The sequence below is a fragment of the Dama dama genome, chromosome 25 (assembly GCF_033118175.1).
Source record: "Dama dama isolate Ldn47 chromosome 25, ASM3311817v1, whole genome shotgun sequence".
NCBI classification, from domain to species: Eukaryota; Metazoa; Chordata; class Mammalia; order Artiodactyla; family Cervidae; genus Dama; species Dama dama.
The window spans coordinates 59,891,368-59,919,227 of NC_083705.1; the positions used below are offsets into that span (position 1 = coordinate 59,891,368).

The following is a 27,860-nucleotide window of genomic DNA, read 5'->3' on the forward strand; positions in this document are numbered from 1 at the left end:
TCTTTAAATTTGGGGTAATTGATAAACTACTAAATTATAATAGATTGTATGTGTCAAGAATGAAAGCTGTAACTTTAAGTGACAAAATAGTAAAAGCCTGTGTAACCAACAACATAATAGAAATTAGAATTTAAAATATTCCTAAATAAAGTGATTTTAAAGTTTTATTTTTGATATTTATTACATTAATTAAAATTTAAGGACTAAAGAGCCTCTTTATGAAAGTGAAGAGGAGAGATAAAAAGTTGACTTAAAACTCAGCTTTCAGAAAACTAAGATCATGGCATCAGGTCTCATCACTTCATGGCCTCCAAAAATCACTGCAGATGGTGACTGCAACCATGAAATTAAAAGACTCTTGCTCCTTGGAAGAAAAGTTATGACTAACCTAGACAGCATAATAAAGAGCAGAGACATTACTTGGCTAACAAAGGTCCATCTAGTTAAAGCTATGGTTTTACCAGTAGTCATGTATGGATGTGAGAGCTGGACTATAAAGAAAGCTGAGCACTGAAGAATTGATGCTTTTGAACTGTGCTGTTGGAGAAGACTATTGTGAGTCCTTTGGACAGCAAGAAGATCCAACCAGTCCATCCTAAAGGAACTCAGTCCTGAATATTCATTGGAAGGACTGATATTGAAATTGAAATTCCAATACTTTGGCCAACTGATGCGAAGAACTGACTCATTGGAAAAGATGGCATCTCCCACTAAATGGACATGAGTTTGAGTAAACTTTGGGTGTTGGTGATGGACAGGGAGGCCTGGCATGCTGCGGTTCATGGGGTCACAAAGAATCGGACATGACTGAGCAACTGAACTGAACTGAAATTAATTAAAATATTCATTTGTTTAAATAATTTGCTCACTGACAATATTACTGCTTGTGGCTTTATTTTGATTTCTTCATATTTTACAATACAAAGATAGAGGGAAATGATTTTTATATAGGATCTATTTTAAAGGATTATAGAAGGGAATATTCAAAAATAAGATGTAATCCTAATAAAATATGAAATCTATAACCAATTTAATATTTCCAAAACAACCCAGAAAATTCTGTGAATTTTTTAAAGCTGAAAGTTAAAGTGACAACTTTTCATATTTGCTCTTGAGATATAGTTTTATTTTTTAACAAAAGATCGGCAAAATAAAAGGGAAAGGTTTAGTACATAAAATTATAATAGCTAGGTAGAATCATGGTAATTTAAAAAAATAAATAAGATAATAAATATAGAATGAGTCCAGTTCCGTTTAGTCACTTAGTCGTGTCTGACTTTTTGCGACCTTATGGACTGCAGCATGCCAGGCCTCCCTGTCCATCACCAGCTCCCGGGGTTTACTCAAACTCATGTCCATTGAGTCAGTGATGACATCCAACCATCTCATCCTCTGTTGTCCACATCTCTTCCTGCCTTCAATCTTTCCCAGCATTAGGGTCCTTCCCAATGAGTCAGTTCTTCGCATCAGGTGGCCAGGGTTTTGGAGTTTCAGCTTCAGCATCAGTCATTCCAATGAATATTCAGGACTGATTTCCTTTAGGATGGACTGGTTGGATCTCCTTGCAGTCCAAGGGACTCTCAGAGTCTTCTCCAATACCACAGTTCAAAGGTATCAATACTTTTGCTCTCAGCTTTCTTTATAGTCCAACTCTCACATCCATACATGACTACTGGAAAAACCATAGCTTTGACTAAACAGACCTTTCTTGGCAAAATAATGTCTTTGCTTTTTAATATGCTGTCTAGTTTGGTCATAACTTTTCTTCCAAGGAGCAAGCATCTTTTAATTTCATGGCTGCAATCACCATCTGCAGTGATTTTGGAGCCCCCCCAAATAAAGTCAACCACTGTTTCCACTGTTTCCCCATCTATTTGCCATGAAGTGATGGGACCTTATACCATGATCTTAGTTTTCTGAATGTTGAGCTTTAAGCCAACTGTTTCACTCTCCTCTTTCACTTTCATCAAGAGACTCTTCAGTTCTTTGCTTTCTGCCGTAAGGATGGTGTCATCTGCATATCTGAGGTTATTGATATTTCTCCCAGCAATCTTGATTCCAGCTTGTGCTTCATCCAGCCCAGTTTTTCTCATGATGTAGAAAAATAAAATTAAATTGAATAATGTAAACTTTAAGAAGTATATTTCAGCATTTATATTAAAATAACATAGCCAAAATACTTTAAAAATATCTATTCTCATAATAGGTAAGAAAAAATGTCAATTTAATGTTGTTTATGAGATAATAGTCAATATAATAAAAAGCTTGAAAGAAAAATCATGGAATTACTTGCATAATTGCCACATACATACTCACCCAACTACACACACACACACATATACAAAGATACAAATTATCCCAGGAAATATTAGTAATATACAGAAGCATACTTATTGGGATAAAAAGGGTCAATGCAGTAGATAGAAACAATTTTAAATTTTATATACTTATCAAAATTTCTTCAAAATAAGTAAAGCAAAAATGGATAGACAAATAAAGAAAAATATACAAGCCTATTATTATATTATGCATTTTAGTATGCTTTTATGAGAAACTGATAGAATAATGACATAAAATTTTAGTAGGTATTAAGCTAAAAATTTGAGCACCACAATTAACCAAACTTTACTGTTTAATACATACAGAATATTGCAGTGAACAAATTTAAATTGCATTGGTTAAAATTTTACATAAATACTGACCAAAAATTTTCCATATTCAGCACCACAAAGCAAGTTTTAGTAATTGTCAATAATTGACTTCATTTTATTACAATAAAATAATGTTAAATACTAATTCAAAAATATTATTAGAAAAATTCCACCAAAATTTCAGTCATTTCTAAATAAGCATGAGCCAATGAAGTAATAAAAATTGAAACTATTTCAGTAGAATTATAATCAAAATATATTATATCAAAAAAGAAAAAAAGGCAATCAGTTTTTTTACTCATTTTATACTGATGACAAAAGTTTGAAATCAAAACTTCAAAGAATATAATTTGAATTATATTCTCTTTCATGAACATAGAAATATTATAGACAAAATATTGTCAAAGAGAATCCAGAAAAAATAATACTTTAAATTGGAAAGGAGAAAAATTAAAACTCATTTTGATAGATGAAGCCAAATATTTTGATAAAGTTAAATACTCATTATTAATAACATTGCTACTAATAGTAGTGGTAATACTACTACATTGCTATTGTTGTGACCCCATGGACTATAGCCCACCAGGCTCCTCTGTCCATGGCATTTCCTAGGCAAGAATACTGGAGTGGGTAGCCATTTCAATTTCTAAGGGATCTTATGACCCAGAGAGCAAACCCACATCTCCTGCTGTGGCAGACAGATTCTTTACCACTGAGTCACCTAGGAAGTCCAACTGAATTTGTGAATGACATTGATAATTCTGTTAAACATAGGTCAATATAAATTTATTTCTACTTTTTCTTTATATCTGAAATGATTAGAAAATGAAACTTAAAATACTATGCCATTTAATATCACATTAAGAACATAAAATATCTATAATTATTGCTTTTCTTAGGTTTCAATTGCCTCATCTATAAATTACATCTTTTAGTAAGCATAAGACATTTCCTCCACTGAATCTTAGTTTTTTTGGCTCCTAGGTAATTCAGAGAATTCTAACTTGAATCATTTGACATGTGACATAAAGAGTCAAAATCATCAACTATTCGTAGGTGTTTTCATTTGGATTATTTCTTTTTTGAATTTGTTTTAATTAATTAATAACTTTTACTTAAAGGTAATTTCAAAACTTCAAGGATAAATGTGATCTTGTATTAGGAGCAGCTCATAAGTGCCAGCTTTGTATTTGTAAGTGAAATCACTGAATTTTAGAGCTGAAGATACTCAGCCCTTGATCTTAGATCAGTTAATGCTTCCCCTGTGGATATATACGTGTTCTCTGTAATCAGAAATGCCAGTCTGTTTTCTGGCTTGAACTCTCTTCATACTGGCATAGGACCTTGAGATTTTCCATTGACCTCTCACGTTGTCCACTAATCGCTCATGAGTTCATTCACTCAGACATTATCAATAGTCATGCCACTCTTCATGTCACGTTGTTTGTTATCCTGAGTCTTGCTGTTTCACTGTCCACACTGACCACGCAAACTCAGTAGCCTTTTTAAGAAATGATTTTATGTGTTGTTGGCAAATGCTCTCTTCATCTCTAGAATCCAAATATCTATAGAATTCAAACAGTTGGGATTCTATGAGTATAGGCCTAGACAAGATTCAAATTCCTTTAAATATGCTGCTGCTGCTAAGTTGCTTCAGTCATGTCCAACTCTGTGCAACCCCATAGACAGAAGCCCACCAGGCTCCCCTATCCCTGCGATTCTCCAGGCAAGAACACTGGAGTGGGTTGCCATTTCCTTCTCCAATGCATGAAAGTGGAAAATGCATGTGAAGTTGGTCAGCCATGTCTGACTCTTAGCGACCCCATGGACTGCAGCCTACCAGGCTCTGCCATCCGTGGAATTTTCCAGGTAAGAGCACTGGAGTGGGGTGCTATTGCCTTCTCTGTTTAAATATGAAATACCTTAATAAAGCACTGAAAAGGTATGGACCTAACAGAGGCAGAAGACATTAAGAAGAGATGGCAAGAATACACACAAGAACTATACAAAAAAGATCTTAATGACCTGGATAAACACGATGGTGTGATCACCACTCGCTTAGAGCCAGACATCTTGGAGTGCAAAGTCAAGTGGGCCTATTTCTGTGGGGGAAAAAAGAAAATAGTGGAGGTGATGGAATTCCAGTTGAGCTATTTCAAGTCCTCAAAGATATTGCCGTGAAAGTGCTTCACTCAATATGTCAGCAGATTGGACAACTCAGCAGTGATCACAGGACTGGAAAAGGTCAGTTTCCATTCCAACCCCATGGAAAGGCAATGGCAAAGAGTGCTCAAACTACCTCACAATTGCACTTATTTCACATGCTAGCAAGGTCATACTCAAAATCCTCCAAGCTAGGCTTCAACTGTACATGAACTGAGAGTTTACAGATGTGCAAGCAAGATTTAGAAAAGGCAGAGGAACCAGAGATCGAATTGCCAACATCCACTGGATCATCAAAAAAGTATGAGAATTACAGAAAAACATCTACTTATGCTTCATTGATTTCACTAAGCTTTTGACTGTGGTTCATAACAAACTGTGGGAAAATCTTAAAGATATGAGAATACCAGACCACCTTACCTGCCTCACAAGAAATCTGTATGCAGGTCAAGAAGCAACAGTTAGGACCAGATATGGAAGTACAGACTAATTCAGAATTGGGGAAAGGAGTAAGTCAAGGCTGTATATTGTCACCCTGCTTTTTCAACTTATATGCAGAGTATATCATGTGAAATTCCAGGATGGATGAAGTCCAGGCTGGAATCAGGACTGTGGGAAAAAATATCAGTAACCTCAGATATGCAGATAACACCACCCTAATGGGAGAAAGCACAGTGGAACTAAAGAGCCTCTTGATTAAGTTGAAAGAGGAGAGAGAAAGCTGGCTTAAAACTTAATATTCCAGAAACGAAGATCATGGCGTCCAATCCCATCACTTCATGGCAAATAGATGGGGAAAGAATGAGACCAGTGACAGACTTTATTTTCTTGGGTTCCGAAATCACTGCAGACAGTGACTGCAGCCATGAAATTAAAAGATGCTTGCTCCTTGGAAGAAAATCAATGACAAACCTAGACAGGGTATTAAAAAGCAGAGACATCATACTTTGCTGAAAAAAGTCTATGTAGTCAAAGCTTTGGTTTTTCCAGTAGTCATGTATTGATGTGACAGTTCCACCATAAAGAAGGCTGAGCGCCGAAGAACTGATGCTTTTGAGCTGTGGTGTTGTAGAAGACTTTTGAGAGTCCCTTGGACTGCAAGGAGATCAAGCCAGTCAACCCTAAGGAAAACAGCCCTGAATATTCATTGGAAGGACTGATGCTGAAGCTGAAGCTCCAAAACTTTGGCCACCTGATGCGGAACCGACTCATTGGAAAAGACCCTGATGCTGGGAAAAATTGAGGGCAAGAGGAGAAGGGGATGACAGAGAACAAGATGTTTGGATGGCTTCACCGAGTCAATGGACATGAGTTTGAGCAAGCTCTGGGAGATGCTGAGGGACAGGGAAGCCTGGTGGGGAAGGACAAGGAAGCCTGGCATGCTGCTGTTCATGGGGTCGCAAATTGTCATACACAACTAAGCAGCTGAGCAATGTTCTCCTTAAAGAAAAGCTATTCTGTTTTTTATTTTTTTATTTTTTATTTTTTTCCTTTTTTTTTTTTTAATTTTTTTATTAGTTGGAGGCTAATTACTTCACAACATTTCAGTGGGTTTTGTCATACATTGATATGAATCAGCCATGGATTTACACGTCTTCCCCATCCCAATCCCCGCTCCCACCTCCCTCTCCACCCGATTCCTCTCGGAACATCCCACCCTCGCCTTCTCCCAGAGAGTTCAAAAGTCTGTTCTGTATTTCTGTGTCTCTTTTTCTGTTTTGCATATAGGGTTATCGTTACCATCTTTCTAAATTCCATATATATATGTGTTAGTATGCTGTAATGTTCTTTATCTTTCTGGCTTACTTCACTCTGTATAAGGGGCTCCAGCTTCAACCTAGATGCCCATCAGCAGATGAATGGATAAGGAAGCTGTGGTACATATACACCATGGAATATTACTCAGCCATTAAAAAGAATTCATTTGAACCAGTCCTAATGAGATGGATGAAGCTGGAGCCCCTATTCTGTTTTTTAGAGATGACTAAATTTATGGCAAACTCTTTCTTTTGTGAATCCCATCAACCATTTATATATTTATTATCTTCATATGTGTGCTAAGTCGCTTCAATCGTGTCCGACTCTTTTCAACCCTTTGGACTGTAGCCCTCCAGGTTCCTCTGTCCATGGTATTCTCCAGGCAAGAATACTGGAGTGGGTTGCCATTTCCTCTCCAGGGGATCTTCCCAACCTGGGGATCGAGCCTGCATCTCATGTCTCCTGCATTGGCAGTCATGTTCTTTAGCTCTAGTGCCACCTGGGAAGCCCTTTTTCTTCATATAACTGTTATTATTTTTGAGAAGTAATTGCTAGACTTGGCACCCCAAAGTTCTAATATTTTTTAATGTAAATTTATTTATTTTAATTGGAGGCTAATTACTTTATAATATGTAGTGGTTTTGCCATACATTGACATGAATCTGCCACGGGTATACATGTGTTCCCCATCCTGAACCCCCCTCCCACCACCCTCCCCATCCCATCCCTCTGGGTCATCCCAGTGAACCAGCCCCAAGCACCCTGTCTCATGCATCAAACCTGGACTGGCGATTCGTTTCACATATGATAATATACATGTTTCAATGTCATTCTTCCAAATCATCCCACCCTCTCCCTCTACCACAGAGTCCAAAAGACTGTTCTATACATCTGTGTCTTTTGCTGTCGCATACAGGGTTATCATTACCATCTTTCTAAAATCCATATATATGCATAAGTATACTGTATTGGTGTTTTTCTTTCTGGCTTACTTCACTCTGTATAATAGGCTCAAGTTTCATCCACCTCATTAGAACTGATTCAAATATATTCTTTTAAATGGCTGAGTAATATTCCATTGTGTATATGTACCACAGCTTTCTTATCCATTCATCTGCTGATGGGCATCTAGGTTGCTTGCATGTCCTGGTTTTATAAATAGTTCTGTGATGAACATTGGGGTACACTTGTCTCTCTCAATTCTAATTTCCTCAGTGTGTATTCCCAGTGGTGTGACTGCTGGGTCATACGGCAGTTCTATTTCCAGTTTTTTAAGGAATCTCCACATTGTTCTCCATAGTGGCTGTACTAGTTTGCATTCCCACCAACAGTATAAGAGGGGTCCGCTTTCTCCACACCCTCTCCAGCATTTATTGCTTGTAGACTTTTGGATAGCAGCCATCCTGACTGGCGTGTGATGGTACCTCATTGTGGTTTTGATTTGCATTTCTCTGATAATGAGTGATGTTGAGCATCTTTTCATGTGTTTGTTAGCCATCTGTATGTCTTCTTCGGAGAAATGTCTGTTTAGTTCTTTGGCCCATTTTTTGATTGGGTCATTTATTTTTCTGGAATTGAGCTGTAGGAATTGATTCTATATTTTTGGGATTTACTCTTTGTTAGTTGCTTCATTTGCTATTATTTTCTCCCATTCTGAAGGGTGTCTTTTCACCTTGCTTATAGTTTCCTTTGTTGTGCAAAAGCTTTTAAGTTTCATTAGGTCCCATTTGTTTATTTTTGCTTTTATTTCCAATATTCTGGGAGGTGGGTCATAGAGGATCCTGCTGTGATTTATGTTGAAGAGTGTTTTGCCTATGTTTTCCTCTAGGAGTTTTGTAGTTTCTGGTCTTACATTTAGATCTTTAATCCATTTTGAGTTTATTTTTGTGTATGGTGTTAGAAAGTGTTCTAGTTTCATTCTTTTAGAAGTGGTTGACCAGTTTTCCCAGCACCACTTGTTAAAGAGATTGTCTTTTCTCCATTGTATATTCTTGTCTCCTTTGTCAAAGATAAGGTGCCCATAGGTGCATGGATTTATCTCTGGGCTTTCTATTTTGTTCCACTGATCTATATTTCTTTGTGCCAGTACCATACTGTCTTGATGTCTGTGGCTTTGTAGTAGAGCCTGAAGTCAGGCAGGTTGATTCCTCTAGTTCCATTCTTCTTTCTCAAGATTGCTTTGGCTATTCAAAGATTTTTTGTATTTCCATACAAATTGTAAGATTATTTTTTTCTAGTTCTGTGAAAAATACCGTTGTTAGCTTGATAGGGATTGCATTGAATCTATAGATTGCTTTGGATAGTGTACTCATTTTCACTGTATTGCTTCTCACAATCCATGAACATGGTATATTTCTCCATTTGTTTGTGTCCTCTTTGATTTCTTTCATCAGTGTTTTATAGTTTTCTATGTATAGGTCTTTTGATTCTTTAGGTAGATATATTCCTAAGTATTTTATTCTTTTTGTTGCAGTGGTGAATGGACTTGTTTCCTTAATTTCTCTTTCTGTTTTCTCAGTGTATAGGAATGCAAGGGATTTCTCTGTTAATTTTATATCTTGTAAATACTATATTCATTGATTTTACTATATTCATTTATTAGCTCTAGTAATTTTCTGGTGGAGTCTTTAGGGTTTTCTATGTAGAGGATCATGTCATCTGCAAACGGTGAGAGTTTTACCTCTTCTTTTCCAATCTGTATTCCTTTTATTTCTTTTTCTGCTCTGATTGCTGTGGCCAAAACTTCCAAAACTATGTTGAATAGTAGTGGTGAGAGTGGGCACCCTTGTCTTTTTCCTGACTTTAGGGGAAATGCTTTCAATTTTTCACCATTGAGGATTATGTTCTAATATATTTTAATTAAGTTATGTGATTACTTTGCATTCTTTAAATACTATATTCACATTTAATACAATTGCTATCTTTAGTATCACAGTATCACATGATTTTAGTTGTCACTCTAAGGAAGTAATTCTTTATTGTGTCTGAGGTTTTTCCAGTTCTTTTACCAGAAAGAATTTAGACTTTTCATTGAGGGGATAAAAACATCATGTTTAAAGTATTGTTTGTTACACCTGTATTTAAACAAATCATTACCCATTCAGTTCTGTGAGTAACCCATTATAGAGATAAATGTTAATCTTTCTGTTATTTAATTTTACAGTCTTTGGTTCACTTAATCTTAGTGTTGTAGCATTTCTGGAGAAACTATATATTTTGAGGCAGAGTTGGAATATGAAACTATTCAAATAATGATTTGTGAAATAGGTTTTCCTAAGTGTAATTGTATTGCAACCGTTCCTCTTTCTGTGAAAATTGCTTTTAGAATTGCAGGCACTTCTATTATGGATGTTGTGCATTTAAATATAACAGTATGTGGCTATGACAGAGACTAGTCTTTTCTGAAAGTAGAGGTTCAAACCACATGTAATAGTAGAGTTCTGGTCAAAGCAGGTATCAATATAAATTTCAACAATATATTTCTCTGAGTTAATATATTTTCCTGCTCTGGAAAAAATATTTTGTGTATGTTTTATGAAAAATTATTAAAAAGAAAATCATGGATGCATGAAATTTTAAATCACTCCTCAAAGTAGAGTGAATTCAAAATACTTAAGACATGCCAATAACTAGAAAATTTGAAAAATAGCAAAGGGAATTCTTTCTATCTTATTCATATTGAATTTTTCCTCTGTATTTTTTCTTTTTAGAAGTAAACTTAGAAAACATAACACATAAAAGAAAATATTTCATTACATAACACCAACCTCTGCCCACAAAATATCCAATTATTAATAGTAAAACTTCTTGTCAAAGTTAAACTTCAACTAAGTAACAAAAGTTGGTATTATTTTCAATGATCATTTAAGATCATATTGTAAAGCAAACTCAATTAATTTTAAGAATATGCAATGCATTCCATAGAATTTTTTCTTCATTTTTATTTAAGTTTTAAATGGAGTTAGCACATTTCCCAAATAGAAAACTATGTTATTTGTATAAATTTCTGGCACTATTTTTCCTAATAAAATACTCTAGAAGTAATAGATTTAATATGTTTTAAACATATGTAAACAAGGGGATTGAAAGTGAAAGTGTTTGTTGCTCAGTTGTGTCCACCTCTTTGCGACCCCATGGACCATAGCCCACCAGACTCCTCTGTCCATGGAATTCTCCAGGCAAGAATACAGGAGTGGTTAGCCATTTCTTATTCCAGGGGATTGAACCTAGGTCTACTTGCACTGCAGGCAGAATTTTTGCCATCTGAACCACTAGAGAAGCCCAAACAAGGGGATACATTTATTTAGTAAAAGAAATATAAAATTGGTTTTAATTAGTATCTACCAAAATGTATCCTTATTCATGGGCATTATCAAAAAATTCTAATAAGTATTTATAAATACAACTCATCAATTTGAATTTTTCTCCTTTTGTTAGAGTAAATCTCAGGTCTTTCAAAGTAATCAAACACTTTACACACTTAATATATAATGTGCAAGTGATAAGAAAACATTTGAGTTCAATTAGAAGGTATGAGAGTCAGAAAATAAATTTTTATGGATCGTACATCATCAACCAGTTGCACAAACAGAGAGCACACAGGTAGCACAGAGTAGATAAATCAGTAAGTCTGAGAAAATTGTAGAAAATATTGATAAAAGTGACATAACAATTACCTAGATATCTGCCAGAAGTTTAAATCTCCTAAAAATCAGAAACGTGTATAAATTGCAAGTATGTTTTCTAAAAATGTCTAAGGAAACAAATGGAAATCTCATTTCCTATTGAAAGAGAAAAAGTTAATAATAAAATAGCCAATAGAGAAACTAAATATGGTTTCTCTCATCAAGAGAATATCTAGGAGTGCTAGATTAAAAAAAAGACCAACATACTAGATTTTTGGAAGCATCTTTCAAAAGTATTATGGAAAAATATTTAAGTACAGATGCATATCCAGCAATTCTACAGAAGTTCAAGATGTATGGTTCACTCTTAAACAAAATGTGTGAACCAAATTATCATTTATTATGTAGATGAGACTTTGAACCCTTTCTGAGGAAAAAATATTTGCTCTATGTGAACTTCCTGGTAAACTGAGATTTGAAATTACCTGAATAAAATGGGAAGATTTATATTTTAAAATTAATAGAAGAAAGCATAAATATATTATAATATGAATTATACCAATGTTTAACAAATTGAATAGGGTCATGTTTGTAAAAATATTTTAAGAATTTAAAAAAACTTATAAATTAACTTTGAAAGGAGAAAATTGTTTCAAAGAAGTGATAGCAATAAACATATAACAGCTCAGTTTATTTAAGTTAATTGTTCTTTACCAACTCCCTACAAAATTGCTTTCTAAGATAAGAGATAAACTTGCAAGTATGTCAGCTAATTATGAGGTAACATTGAGAAAATAATATTGCCCATATGAGAATCATAATGAATGAAGAACAGGGGTGGGAAAACATTTATTTCTCCCCTCAAAAAATTTACACAGCTGTCCCCAGAAATTTATACTATTTCTGTGGGCAACTGATTCCAACATCACCCTTCTCCTCCTGGGATACCAAAATCCATAATTGCTTAAATACTTTATATCAGTGGTGTAGTATTGGAATATAAATTTCACATATCCTTCTATATATTTTAAAATCATCTCTGATAATTACAATATATGATACAATGTATATATCATGTAAATAGTTGTAATTACAACATAAAGACAATCTAAATAGTTGCCACTGCGTGGCAGTTTCATTTTTGGAAGTTTCTGAATTTTTTAAAAACATTTTTGGTCCATGGTGGGTGAATCACAGACTCAGAACCATGGATATGAAGGGTTGACTATATTTGTTTTACCTATCCCTGAAAATGTGGTGTTTTATTTCCACTTGATACTAAGTAACTAATGTGTAGAAACTGCAGTTGTGTTTTTAGAATCTGCACATTCTAAACTAAACTTGACTATACTAAAGTCTTTAACTGTGTGGATAACAACGAACTGTGGAAAATTCTTAAAGAGATGGAAATACCAGACCTCCTGACCTGCCTCCTAAGAAATCTGTATGCCAGTCAAGAAGGACCAGTTAGAACTGGACATGGAACAGTGCACTGGTTCCAAATTGGGAAAGGCTGTATATTGTCACCCTGCTTATTTAACCTATATGCAGAATACATCATGTGAAATGCTGGGCTGGATGAAGCACAAACAGGAAGTAAGCTTGCCGGGAGAAATACCAATAACTTCAGATATGCAAATGATACCACTCTAATGACAAAAAGCAAAGAGGGACGGTCTCTTGATGAGGGTGAAAGAGGAGAGCGAAAAAGCTGACTTAAAACTCAACATTCAAAAAACTAAGTTCATGGCATTCGGTCCTATCACTTCATGGCAAATAGATGGGGAAACAATGGAAACAGTGACCAAATTAATTTTTTTGGACTCAGAAATCAGTATGGACAGTGAATGTGATGGCAGCTACAAAATAAAAAGATGTTTGCTCCTCGGAAGAAAAACTATGACAAACCTACACAGTGTGTTAAAAAGCAGAGACAAAGTGAAAAATAGAGACATTACTTTGAGGACAAAGGCCCATATAGTCAAAGCTATGGCATTTCCAGCAGTCATGTATGGATGTGAGAGCTCTACCATAAAGTAGGTTGAGCACTGAAGAATTGATGTTTTCTAATTGTGGTGCTGGATAAGACTTTTGAAAGTCTCTTGGTAATCAAGGAGATCAAATCAGTCGATCCTAAAGGAAATTAACCTTGAATCTTCACTGTAAGGACTGATGCTTAAACTGAAGCTCCAATATGTTGGGCACCTGATGCAAAGAGCCAACTCATTGAAAAAGACCCTGATGCTGGGAAAGATTGAGGGAAGGAGCAGAAGGGGGCAACAGAGGATGAGATAGTTGGATGGCATCCCTGACTCAATGAACATTAGTTTGAGCAACTCTGGGAGGTGGTGAAGGACAGGGAAGTCTGGCGTGCTACAGTCAGTGGAGTTGCAAAGAGTCAGACATGACAGGACCAAACATCAACAATAAACTATAGAACTTTTCCTGCACTTGAGAAAAATCATCACATTTCCTTCTGATTATCCATAAATGTATTCTATTTATAGTCAGAAGGCAATAACAACAACAACAAAATTCTGTCTAGAGACTAGTTGTACTTCAAGTGAGGGGAAAAAAATCAGCAATTTTGTAAATGTTCAGTTCATATATAAATGATATGGTAATATGGAGTGAAATAATGAAGAGAAGAAGGATAGAATATGTGTGTGTGTGTTTGGGGGGCTGGGGTGGGGGACTTTTACCAGTATCTCTTGCTGAGAAAATACGGGCTGAGTGGTGATGGAAAAGAATATAAGGAGTGACCCTTGGAACTATATGGAAGAAGTTAATCACTTCTGTATCCTTTGTTCACTTTCACTCTGTGAAAGGACATCCTCTTCTGGTCCTACTTCTCCTGACCACTCATTCTCACTACTTCGATATTTCTCTGCTTCTCCCTCGCAAATATTGGGCTCAGTACTTGGCGAGGAATTTATCTTTTAATTCTGATGCATATTGGTGGTTTGTTTCATTTGTAAAATATTGAAATGGCGTGAATGAAAATGGGTAAAATATTCTTAGTAACCATGTCAGTTTTTGAAATGCATGTACTATATTTCACATGCAGAAAATACTATTTTTCTGGCTCTACTTCCCCTCTGTCTGTTTTCAGTTTCTCTACAGAAACACTGCAACAAGAATACCTAAGCTTTAGGATACTATTTTTTTTCAAAAGGAAAATATTTTATTTGTTTCAAATATTGTTTTTAAAGGTTGTGATGAGTATAAATATTGGAATGTGTGTATTGCTTTTAAGCTACCTGGAATATTGTATTTATGTATTCTAACTTTCTCTGTTCCTTAAAGTGCATAAAGTCCAAATTTTGGCATTGCTTTCTCTCAACCACCAGAGATGAAAAATATATCGTAAAGCTCTGAGTGGTTTAGTTTTACTTCTGTCACTATTTTACAGATTTGAGGCACATCACATTCCTTTTGGGACTCAGAGTCCTCATCTCTAAAATTCAGGGTCTAGATCATGATCTCAAAGGTCTCCTGAAACAAAAATTATGACTCTAGTGCCTTTGTGTTTTCTGACTGAGCCCAACATGTACTGAAAGGCTGTTCTACATCAACACTAGGATATTTGTATTTGTACAAACAATACTTCATGTCTCCCCAAACAGGTGTTCGCACAAAGCCTTACAATTAATTGGCCCCAAGGTACTGTGGGTAATAAAGGAAAACACACACACACATTAAATATTTGTGCCATTCCAGAAAAAAAAAAATCGTGAATGATTGTAAAGCATGCCATACTACATTTCTTAAAGTCTAATGCAAGGGAAAGCAAATTAGTTAATTCTGTCATTAGAATAAGAATTTGAAAACACTCACGTTGGCTATTGAAATGTTATAATTGAAATCAAGGGAAGAGCTAAATTAAATTTACTGTTAATTTTGTTTTTTCTTTAGGTTATTCATACCATCAGTGCCACTGATAAAGACGATTTTGCCAATGGACCAAGGTTTAATTTCTTTCTTGATGAACATCTGTCTATAAACCCAAACTTCACTCTGAAAGATAATGAAGGTGAACATGCATTCATATATTTTTATATCTTTGTGATATTTGCTTTGACTTGATATGGAGTAGGGCTGAGCAGCTTTGCTCGATTCTGATCAACCCATGAACAGCTTGCAAATCAACATTCAAAGTCAGTTTGACGTTAATGTGTTATGATCTGTGAATAGCTTGTATTTAAAATTGAGCCATATGTACAAATAACTTCCATTGAGTTTATTCAGAAGCATCCCTTTAAACAAGAAATGTACACGTAATATGCTCTTGGGCAAATTTTAAGAGAAATCTTAGCTGACAAATATGTTTATGAGAGCTGCTAAAACTGCTACAAGGTAGAAAAATTTAAATTAGAAAAAATGAAAAATATGTCCTAGGGACAGTTAGGAAAGGAAATGCGATGTTTGAAATCATCTTGCATTAGCCAGGCTATCAGGATGTGATGTACAAATTATATTTCCTCTTGTTATTATGACTCCTTTTCTAAAATATGCATAATTACAGAGCATTGTAGAGTTTTTTGAATTATTTTTGTTTAACCTTCTCTATTGTGCAGGAGAAAAATAACACCATTATAACTAGAGAAGATTTACCAAGATTTAGATTCCCTTGTTGGATAAAATTTATTCTTCTGTATGGAAGGGAAGCAGCAAGTTATTCAATATGTACAGTGTTCTGATTGGCATCAACTTTCTTGTCATAACTGTTTTTGATCACATTTATCTGAATATGCTATTATTTAGGGTTTAACAATTGCCTCTGAATCACGTGAAAGAAACAATGACACATAACATTTTGGAGTAAACAGTTGACTTCTTCTCTGTAGTCTTCATGGAGAAACATTTTCAAATTCAAAAGAAATCCCTGACAACCCAGTGAACAGTTTACCCATTATCCCAAGCTTCTTTAGTTATTATAATAGGGATACTAAATTATGCATGTGGCTGTTGCAAAATTCATCCAAAAATACCAAACTTGTTTGTTGTTCTCATTTACAATATCCCTGTGGTCAGCTCTACTTATGGCAATACATACTTATCCATGTTTGTGTATGACAAATCATATTAATTGACTATTGTATATTTGTTTACATATGTACATCTCACCCAAAAATCCCAAATGTATTTATTATAATTAACTATGCTAAATATGTAAAGATAAATTCATATTGTCCATATTCAAATAATTGCATGTTTAGAGAACATTAAACTTTCTGCCTTAGTAGATTGAAATCTACCATGTTTAGAAATCCATATTTAGGAAGCATATTTATATTTCAGTTGAATTTTTCCATTCCAATAACATTTTATTATACATTTTAAAAGTAATTTTAGTGTGATGATATAAATTAAAATTGACTTAGATTTAATGATGTGTTATAGTCAAGCTATTTAACATAAATAATCCCCAAAGTATTTTAGAAAAACAAGAGAGTTTTACTTGTTTAAACCCACATTAGTGATTAAAAGTCCTTTATTCAAGATTATTACATCTGACATTTTTCAATTTAATTAATGAATATATTCAAAAGATCTCAGTTCAGTTATTTGACAATGTTACCAGTCCTTTTAACTCACATTGAAGAAACCCCCCTCAAATATATACACACTTATGAAATGTTTATAATGCCAATGTAAATGTTTTAACATTTATTTTAACCATGTATATTAATGTTTTAAATCATCTATGCCATATCAAATATGTGATACCTACAGACAGTTGTGTAGGGGTAAAGATGCAATTTATTTTTTAAATGGATTTAATTTATTTTAAACATATTTGGGAGTTGATGAAATTATAAATAGCACCAATAATTTATTTTGGATAAAAAAAGCAACAAGATTCTGAAGGAAAAAAAAAAGAAGAGATGCTAATACAGCAAGAAATACATGTGCTTGAGCAAACAGTTTTGTTTATGCTAGATTAGACAAGCCACCCAACTTCTCTCAACTTATTCTTACATCTATTAAGTTGTGTTTTGAATTATTTACTTTGTAGCATTGGGGAAAAAATGACACTCTGTGTCAAAGTATTAGAGTTAAGATGACTTTTTCCTCCAAACCGAAAGCAGTTATGCATAATAATTTATAAAGATGAAATTTAATATGGGATTTATTGTGGGCCTCCCTTGTGGCTCAGCCGGGAAAGAATCCACCTGCAATGCGGGGACCTGGGTTCAATCCCTGTATTGGGAAGATCCCCTGGAGAAGGGAACAGCTACTCACTCCAATATTCTGGCCCAGAGAATTCCATGGACTGTATAGTCCATGGGCTCACAAAGAGTTGGACAGGACAGTAGCTAAGTTATGTCCAGCTCTTTGTGACCCTGTGGACTGTAGCCTGCCAGGCTCCTCTGTCCCCCACTATGTCCTGGAGTTTGCTCAGTTTCATGTACATTGAATAGGTAATGCTCTCTAATCATCTCATCCTCTGTCTCTCTCTTCTCCCCCCGCCTTCAAACTTTCCCAGCACTAGATCTTTTCCAATGAGTCAGCTCTTCGCATCATGCGTCCAAAGCATTGGAGCTTCAGGTTCAGTGACAGTTCTTCCAATGAATATTCAGGGTTGACTTCCCTTAGGATTTACTGATTTGATCTCCTTGCAGTCCAAGGGACTCTCAGAGTCTTAGAATACCCATACCACAATGAATATATATATATATATTCATGGGTATATAAACAGCTCTTAGGACAACAACCAGAACAAAAGCAAAGAAAGTAAGAGTCGCCAAATCTAGGCCTACAGCTTGAGCATTGCATTCTGTGAGTTAGTAGACATTTACATGCCATCAGAAGACAGAGAAATCTAGAAGAAAAATTTAATACCATTATTTTTCTGTGCCCACTGCTTATAGCTGAGAGGAACAACAGAAAACAGACAGAGCCTCCAAGTCAGGATGAGTGATCAGGAAATCATCGGTTTAGTGGCATCTCCAAAACTGTTTTATGGCAAAGAGTTACTGCAGAGAAAAAGCTGTTTCAAAAGTTAGGCACAGAGAAATGCATATTATATTGATAAGTCTGAGAATCAAAATATTAAGATAGTTAGTAGATAATAAGATAATGAGAAAATGAATTAACTCTGAATAATGCAAAATATATAAATGAACAGAAAAAGTGAATATTAATGTTTAGCATTTTAAAAATTTAAAAAATAGTAGCATCTTCTGAAAAAGACTAAGAAATTATATGAAATGAGACAATGAAATTAAATGTTTGCATAAATATAATTTAAAAATCTTTATCAAAATAAAGCTATAGTTTTCTCATAGATAAAAAGTATATAAAGTTATATGAAAAAATATATATATATATAGTGTTATATACATAACTGTATAAAGCTATAAGCAGATGTTAAACTTTCATTTTATATATACTATGCACATGTATATATCATGTATGCATGCATGCGTGCTCAGTTGCTAAGTCATGTCCGATTCTTGCACCCCAATGGACTGTAGACCATCGAGCTCCTCTGTCCATGGGATTCTCCAGGCAAGAAAACAGGAGTGGGCTGCCATTTCCTTCTCCAGTATATCATGTATACATAAGATATATATTAAAATATAGGTATTAAATATATAAAATGTGTACAAAGCTATATTATAAATTTATATTTAGTTATATATATACACACACACACACTAAGCATATATACATTATCCATATATTTATAATTTAGTTATGTGTGAACACATATATATATGTATATATACAAACATACATACAGATCAAAAGAGAGAACAATATGAAGAAAAATTAATAGCATTACTTTTAGACTGGACACAAAGAGAGATTTAACAAGCCAGATGGAAAATCCATTAATTCAAGCCAAGTTCAGATAGGTCAAAATTTTAAAATACTGTGAGAACACTTAGATATGGAATATAATCTATTCAGAAGAATTAGGAATAAATTGCATCAACAAGCAATATATAGATAGATTAAATTGTACAGCAATTTTTTAAAGTTAAAAATATGTGGACCCTCATGATGAAAGAAGTAGAAATTCAATTATATACTTAAATATGCCAATTTAAAAGTGCTAAACCTTAAAGATAAAGATAAAAAATATTAATCAAAAGAAATGGGTGGATACATTAAAAGTAATAATAATTTGCTCAGCTCTAACATAGATTCCTGTTAGAAAAGCTATATGACAGAAATGATAGCAATTATATAATCAAATTGCTAAAGGAAAAAAATTTCCATTGTCAACTTTTTCTATATTTAGTTAATAGTGGTAAACTATCAGGAATTAAGGAAGGACAGTAAGTAAAGTCTTTTTCCAGTGTGTAAGAAAATAAGATATTTATTTTTAGCTACTGATGTTTTGACAAATATTATATTAATCTTTGCCTTCATGATCTCTGCAAGAAATAATAGACAAAAAAGGCTTATAATTGATACTGGATTTTTAACAGAGAAATTTGAAGAGTTAACACTAAATTAACAGAATAAGAATCTGTAATTTCCAAAGCAAAGCAATTTTTTTAAAAGCTAATCAATCTTACTTTATCAATAGAACAGAGGTCAGAAAGTAGAAGAAAAGATTCAAATAGAAACAGTGACAATATTTTATGTAGAAAGTAGTTCAAATATATGATAGTCACACTCAGATTAAATATCATTCATAAATATATTTTATTATATTTTAAAAATACAGTGTTATATGCTGCTTACAAGACATATATCAAATTCAAAATGTGATGGAAGTTTTATATAAAAAGGTAGAAATATTGAGCTATTGCTGAAGAATAAAACAAATCACAAACTTCTTTTCTTAAAGCACATTCCTGTGTTTATCTGCATTTCTAAGAGTTAGCAGTTTCATATGAATTCATTCAACTGGCAGTTGTTTTGATCTTAGGATACTTTCAATCACTACTAATTGAAATTAGCTAAGCAGTATTGTACTGAATGTTCCTCTCAGTCCAAAAAGAGAAATCAAAAACTAAAGAACAATAATAAATAGAAACAAAACACAAGATTATCATTGTTAGTAAATGAGATGCAATTGCCTCTATGAAAAGTCAAAAGCATCCATAGAAATGTCTTAAGAAACAATGAGACATATTGACAAATTTTGGAACATAAATTAAAGCCCCAAATATCTACATTTCTTATATGAAAAATATGAATAAATAGCATTGGTAAATTTAAAATGATAAAAACAAGTCAAACAAATTAACAAAAATTCTTCTAAGATCATGAGGAAGATGTCCAATAAATAATGATGAAGTTCACAATGATCAAAAGCAATGCTACTGAAAATATTTGTTAAAAAGCAGAAAAATAATGTATTTATGCAATTAGTAAATCAAAACACTAAAATTCCCATGTTAATTTGAAAGTTAAGTATGGTGGTGGTTTAGTCACTAGGTTATGTCTGACTCTTGCATCCCAAGGACTGTAGCCTGCCAGGCTTCTGTGTCCATGGGATTTCCCAGGCAAGAATACTGGAGTGGTTTGCCATTTCCTTTTCCAGAGGATCTTCCTGACCCAGGGATTGAATCCAGGTCTTCTGCATTGCAGACAGATTCTTTGCTGACTGAGCTTATCATAAACTGAATTTAACTGGGGCTTCCATGGTGGCTCAGAAGGTACAGAATCTGCCTGGAATGCAGGAGACTCAGGTTCCATCCCTCAGTTGGGAAGATCCCCAGAGAAAGGAATGGCCAACCACTCCAGTATTCTTCCGTGGAGAATTCCATGGACAGAAGAGCCTGGTGAGCTACAGTCTATAGGATCTCAAAGAGTCAGACACGACTGAGCAATTAACATGCGCAAATATAATTTTTATCATAAACTGAAATTAATAATCTCTTAATAAAATGCAAATGGTAATGGGCTGAGAAAAAGCAAAACTATAGGAAAGGAAGATGAAGGAAGTATAAAGTTAGAGGAAGGAGAAAGAGGACATATCCCAGTAGGTATTGAAATATTATAAGATGGTAAAGATTTACATCTCTATAAAAGGAAGACATGGCTGCCAACTGAAGCAGTAAGTATTTGGGCTACTTTCTTTTTGAATGGATGTATTTGCCTTGATACTACTCTTGCTACCTTGAGCAGAATGTTGACTCAAGGAATAATCCCTTGTTTCCTCTCAAGTGAAAGTGTTAGCCCCCCAGTCCTGTCAGACTCTTTACGACCCCATGGACCATAGCCTGCTGGACTCCTCTGTCCATGGGATTCTCCAGGCAAGAGTACTAGAGTGGCTTGCCATTTCCTTCTTCAACTATAAAAATATGAAGGCAATATGAGCCCCGACAGCTGGCTTTTCTTTCTTCTTTTTTTTCTTTTTGTAATGCAACTAACTGACTAAAATTTGATTGATTGACAGGATCCACTTCAAAGAGGCACCCATTTCAAAGATGGTAGTCTTGACTAAACACATTGCTAGCCGCTGGTAGATGAAAAGCCAGCTCCCCCATTTCCCTTTGTTTTAGAGATTTTTGGATGATTTCAGTAACTGATACCTTGGACTTGTTTTTGTTTTTGTTTGTTTGTTTGTTTTTTCTTTACCTCAACTTTAAATTCCTGCTCTTATGTTTTAAGTTCATCCATAAAGAGAGAGCTTGAGAAACTCTCAGCCTCTGCCCTTGACCACAATGAAAGCTGAACTGCAAGATAAGACAGATTACTTAATAATATTCTTGCCCGGAATCATAGCTAACTTTCTCATATCAACAAAAAAGATCTTCCTTAATCTATACCCTGATGAGATTCTCCAATTTACAGCCCAGATCTGCTTGATAAATACTTAAATTCAAGATAATGTTTCATGTTGTTCCATATCTTTGCCATCTTTGTTAGATCTTTCTTGCCCTATGTTTTATTCCTCATTGATTTGAAATCTGCAAATTGATTTGAACATTAGTGAAAAGATGTCTTCTTAAATGTCCCATCCCATGTATGTGGAAATTTTGTTATTTAGAGAATCTTTTTATTATTATTATTATTCTTTGTGACATATGCTAAGAATATATTGGTAGAAAACATTAACGTGAAGCTAATATGCTACTCAAGGGTGCAGATCTCTCATCAGAGAAAATGAGGTCCACTCACTTGGCTTTGGTTGATGGCCATGTATTTTTCATTTGTTTATTTTATTTTACAAAGATGTAGATCTCTAGTGAAATTTTCTATCATTTCTTTTGCTTTCTTTCTATTTTCTTGAACATATTAATCTTAGTGATTTTAGAACCATTGTTCACTAACTCTACTTTCTCAATGAAGTGATAGGTTTTTGTTTTTCATCAGGGAGACTGGGGAGACAGGACTGAGGTATTATGGTCTGGTTTGTTAGTCCCTAGTCATTTTTAGTTGGGTTTCACACATAATGTCTAGACCTAGAAGAATCTCAAGTGGTAATAAATTTCTTCAGAGAGAGTTTGTCATTTTATTGAATGAGTAATTAGAGAGGGACATTATTACTGGTGAACCACAGAGATATCATGGGTTCAGTTCCTATCCACCACAATAAAGCAATTATAATAAAACGAGTCCCATGATTTTTTCCTATGCATATAAAAATGGTGTGTACATTTTACTTAATCTATTAAGTATGAAAGAAAGAAAGTGAAAGTCTCTCAGTCGTGTCCGACTCTTTGCGACCCCATGGACTGTAGCCCACCAGGCTGCTCTGTCCATGGAATTCTCTAGGCGAGAGTACTGGAGTGCGTTGCCAGTTCCTTCTCCAGGGGATCTTCCCAACCCAGGGATCGAACCCTGGTCTCCCACATTGAAGACAGATGCTTTACTATCTGAGCCACCAGGGAAGTATGAAATAATGTTATGTCTAAAAAACGTACATAATTTCATTAAAAATATTTTATTGCTAAAAAACAATAATCACCATCTGAGTGATTAGTGAGTCATAATATTTTTTGCAATAGTAACATCAAAGACCCCTGATCACAGATCACCATAACAAATATACTAATAATGAAAAAGTTTGAAATATTGTGAGAATTACCAAAATGTGACACAGAGATCGGAAGTGAGCAAAGGCCGTTGGAAAAATAGTGCCAATAGACTTGTGTGACACAAGGTTGTCGAAAAACTTCAATTTTTTAAACAAACACAGTGTCTGCAAAACACAGTAAAGCAAACCAAGACTAAAGGGGGTATGCCTATACTTATGGAAGCTTCCGGGTGGGAGAGACTGACTGAGGGGGAAACTGGGTCTTGTTCAGATTGGCGGGGCCATGCCAGTAAATTATTAATCTAATTTTCTGTTGCTGGGTAGAGCTGTGTTCCCTCCTGCTATTTACCTGGGGCCAAACTATGGTGGAGGTAAATGAAAATAACGGTGACCTCCCTCAAAAGATCCCATATATGTCCTGCTACACTCACTGCCCCCAACCCTGCAGCAGGTCACCACGGACCCACACCCCCAGAGACTCCTGGATACCCACAGGCAAGTCCGGGGCAGTCTCCTGTGGGGTCACTGCTCCTGTTTTCTGGGTCCTGGTGCACAAGGTTCTGTTGTGCCACCCTCTGAGAGTCTGTTTCCCAGTCCTGTGTAAATTCTGGCAGCTCTATGGTGGGGTAATGGCAACCTCCTCCAAGAGGGCTTATGGCATACCCAAATCTGTTGCACCCACGGCCTCTGCCCTGCAGCAGACTCGTACCTCCACTGACCCATACCTCCACAGGAGATGCTCAAACACAGTTCTGTCTTAGTCTCTGTGGGGGGTCCCTGGGTCCTGGTGTGCACAAGGTTTATTTGAATCCTCTGAACATCTGGCAGGAATGGGTTTGATTCTAAATGAGAATTTGCCCCATCTACGATCTTGCAGGGGCATCTCCTTTGCCCTTGGATGTGGGGTATCTCCTCACAGCCACTCCAGTGCCTACCATCTTACCGGGGTTTCTCTGACCTTGGACATGGGGTATCTCCACACAGCCTGTCTAGCGCCTTGCAGCCACCGCTCACAACTCCATAAGCCTCTTATCATTCTCCATCAGAGGGCAGACACCTGAAAAGCACAATCAAAGAGAACTAACCAGTCTAATCACATGGATCACAGCCTTGTCTAGCTCAATGAAACTATGAGACATGCCATGTAGGGCCACCTAAGATGGACGGATCATGGTGGAGAGTTCTGACAAAATGTGGTCCACTGGAGAAGGGAATGGCAAACCACTTCAGTATTCTTGCCTTAAGAACCCCATGAACAGTATGAAAGGGAAAAAAGATAGGACACTGAAAGATGAACTCAATTAGGTGCCCAATTTGCTACTGGAGGTCAGTGGAGAAATAACTCCAAAAAGAATAAAGAGATGGAGCCAAAGCAAAAACAACACCCAGTTGTTGACGTGACTGATGATGGAAGCAAGGTCTGATACTGTAAAGAACAATATTGCATAGGAACCTGGAATGTTAGGTCCATGAATCAAGGCAAATTGGAAGTGGTCAAACAGGAGATGACAGGAGTGAATATCAACATTTTAGGAATCAGTGAACTAAAATGGAATGGAATGGGTGAATTTAACTCAGATTACCATTACATCTACTACTGTCTGCAAGAATCCCTTAGAAGAAATAGAGTAGCCATAATAGTCAACAACAGAGTCCAAAATGCAGTACTTGGATGCAATCTCAAAATGACAGAGTGATCTCTATTGGTTTCCAATGCAAACTATTCAATATCACAGCAATCCAAGTTTATGCCCTGACCAGTAATGCTGAAGAAGCTGAAGCTGAATGGTTCTATGAAGACCTACAAGATCTTTTAGAACTAACACCCAAAAAAGATGTCCTTTTCATTATAGGGGACTGGAATGCAAAAGTAGGAAGTCAAGAAACACCTGGAGTAACAGGCAAATTTGGCCTTAGAGTACAGAATGATGCAGCACAAACACTAATAGAATTTTGCCAAGAGAACACACTGGTCATAGTAAACACCCTCTTCCAACAACACAAGAGAAGACTCTACACGTCTTCTGTGTAGACTCTGGACATCACCAGATGGTCAACACCAAAATCAGATTGATTATATTCTTTGCAGCCAAAGATGGAGAAGCTCTATACAGTCAGCAAAAACAAGACTGGGAGCTGACTATGGCTCAGATCATGAACTCCTTATTGCCAAATTCAGACTTAAATTGAAGAAAGTGTGGAAAACCACTAGACCAATCAGGTATAACCTAAAACAAATCCTTTATAATTATACAGTGGAAGTGAGAAACAGATCTAAGGGGCTAGATATGATAGACAGAGTGCCTGAAGAACTATTGATGGAGGTTCATATCATTGTACAGGAGACAGGGAGCAAGACCATCCCCAAGAAAAAGAAATGCAAAAAAGCAAAATGGCTGAGGAGGCCTTACAAATAGCTGTGAAAAGAAGAGAAGCCAAAAGCAAAGGAGAAAAGGAAAGATATATCCCTTTGAATACAGATTTCCAAAGAATAGCACAGAAAGATAAGACAGCATTCCTCAGTGATCAGTGCAAAGAAATAGAGGAAAACAATAGAATGGGAAAGACTAGAGATCTCTTCAAGAAAATTAGAGATACCAAAGGAACATTGCATGCCAAAATGTGCTCAATAAGGACAGAAATGGTATGGACCTAACAGAAGCAGAAGATATTAAGAAGAGGTGGCAAGAATACACAGAAGAATGTACAAAAAAGAACTTCATGACCCAGATAATCACGATGGTGGGATCACTCACCTAGAGCCAGACATCCTGGAATGTGAAGTCAAGTGGGCCTTAGGAAGCATCACAAAGAACAAAGCTAGTGGAAGTGATGGAATTCCAGTTGAGCTATTTCAAATCCTGAAAGATGATGCTGTGAAAGTGCTGCACTCAATATGCCAGCAAATTTGGAAAACTCAGCAGTGGCTACAGGACTGGAAAAGGTCAGTTTTCCTCATCCCAATCCCAAAGAAAGGCAATCCCAAAGAATGCTCACAGTACCACATAATTACACTCATCTCACATGTTAGTAAAGTAATGTTCAAAATTCTCCAAGCCAAGCTTCAACAATATGTGAACCATGAACTTCCAGATGTTCAAGCTGGTTTTATAAAAGGCAGAGGAACCAGAGATCAAATTGCCAACATCTGCTGGATCATTGAAAAAGGAAAGGAGTTCCAGAAAACCTTGTATTTCTGCTGTATTGACTATGCCAAAGCCTTTGACTGTATGGATCACAATAAACTCTGGAAAATTCTGAAAGAGGTGGGAATATCAGACCACCTAACCTGCCTCCTGAGAAATCTGTATGCAGGTCAGGAAGCAACAGTTAGAACTGGACATGGAACAACAGACTGGTTCCAAATAGGAAAAGGAGTATGTCAAGACTGTATATTGTCACCCTGCTTATTTAACTTATATGCAGAGTACATCATGTGAAATGCTGGGCTGGATGAAGTACAGCTGGGATCAAGATTGCTGGGAGAAATGTCAATAACCTCAGGTATGCAGATGACACCACCTTTAAGGCAGAAAGTGAAGAAGAACTAAAGAGCCTCCTGATGAAAGTGAAAGAGGAGAGTGAAAAAGTTTGCTTAAAGCTCAATATTCAGAAAACTAAAATCATGGCATCCAGTCCCATCACTTCATTGCAAATAGATTGAGAAACAGTGGAAATTGTGGCAGACTTTATTTTTCTGGGCTCCAAAATCACTTCAGATGGTGACTACAGTTATGAGATTATAAGACTCTTACTCCTTGGGAGAAAAGTTATGACCAATGTAGACAGCATATTAATAAACAGAGACATTACTTTGCCAGCAAAGGTCTGTTGATTCAAGGTTATGGTTTTTCCATTAATCATGTATGGATGTGAGAGTTCAAGTATAAAGAAAGCTGAGCGCCGAAGAATTGATGGTTTTGAACTGTGGTGTTGAAAAAGACTCTTGAGGGTCCCTTGGACTGCAAGGGGAACCAACCAGTCCATCCTAAAGGAAATCAGTCCTGAATATTCATTGGAAGGACTGATGCTGAAACTGAAACTCCAATACTTTGGCCACCTGATGAGAAGAGCTGACTCAGTGGAAAAGACCCTGATGCTGGGAAAGTTTGAAGGTGGGAGGCGAAGGGGACGACAGAGGATGAGATGGTTGGATGGTATCACTGACTCAATGGGCATGAATTTGATTAGGCTCTGGGAGTCGGTGATGGACAGGGAGGCCTGGCGTGCTGCAGTCCATGGGGTCGCAAAGAGTCGGACATGACTGAGTGAACGAACTGATGCAATGTACATTAATCCAATCAGGGTTGAACTAAGTCAAGGTTAATATGCAGTTTTCTTTACATTTACTCTGTCTTTGATTTATTCTCATCCCTAAGACGTGACCCTCTAGGACTTTCAACTAAGATTCTTTGTTTACTGGGGCCTTCACCTCTGTCCCCTTCCTTAATCATTGTCTGTTCTACAGGAAGAGATGGTGGGGGGATAAAAATAGTAAGCCTCTTTCTGCTTTTCCACTTAGAGTTTTAAATCTCTACTAAACTTTCACTTTAACTTGCAATTTAAAATTTCAATTTAACAAATGTCTTTAGGGAGAATCAGCCGTGTTAAGACCCCTCAATTTTCAGTATGACTGTGGGCCCAGGAGACTTCTAAAAGTTCTATTTTCTCTGTCCCTAGCTTGGTATCCCAGCCTCTTGTTAGCTCCTTGTA

At 35.8% G+C, this 27,860-nt stretch overlaps 1 protein-coding gene across 6 annotated transcripts in view; it reads left to right on the forward strand.

Annotated features, from left to right (window-relative positions):
* Nucleotides 1–27,860, forward strand: part of CDH18 (cadherin 18) — a 1,208,767-nt gene that overhangs the window by 1,158,331 nt on the left and 22,576 nt on the right. For all 6 annotated transcript variants that reach the window (XM_061129307.1, XM_061129308.1, XM_061129303.1 and 3 more), the window contains one exon: nucleotides 15,113–15,230. In XM_061129307.1, the coding sequence (XP_060985290.1) occupies nucleotides 15,113–15,230 (118 nt within the window). The remainder of the gene's footprint in view (nucleotides 1–15,112; nucleotides 15,231–27,860) is intronic.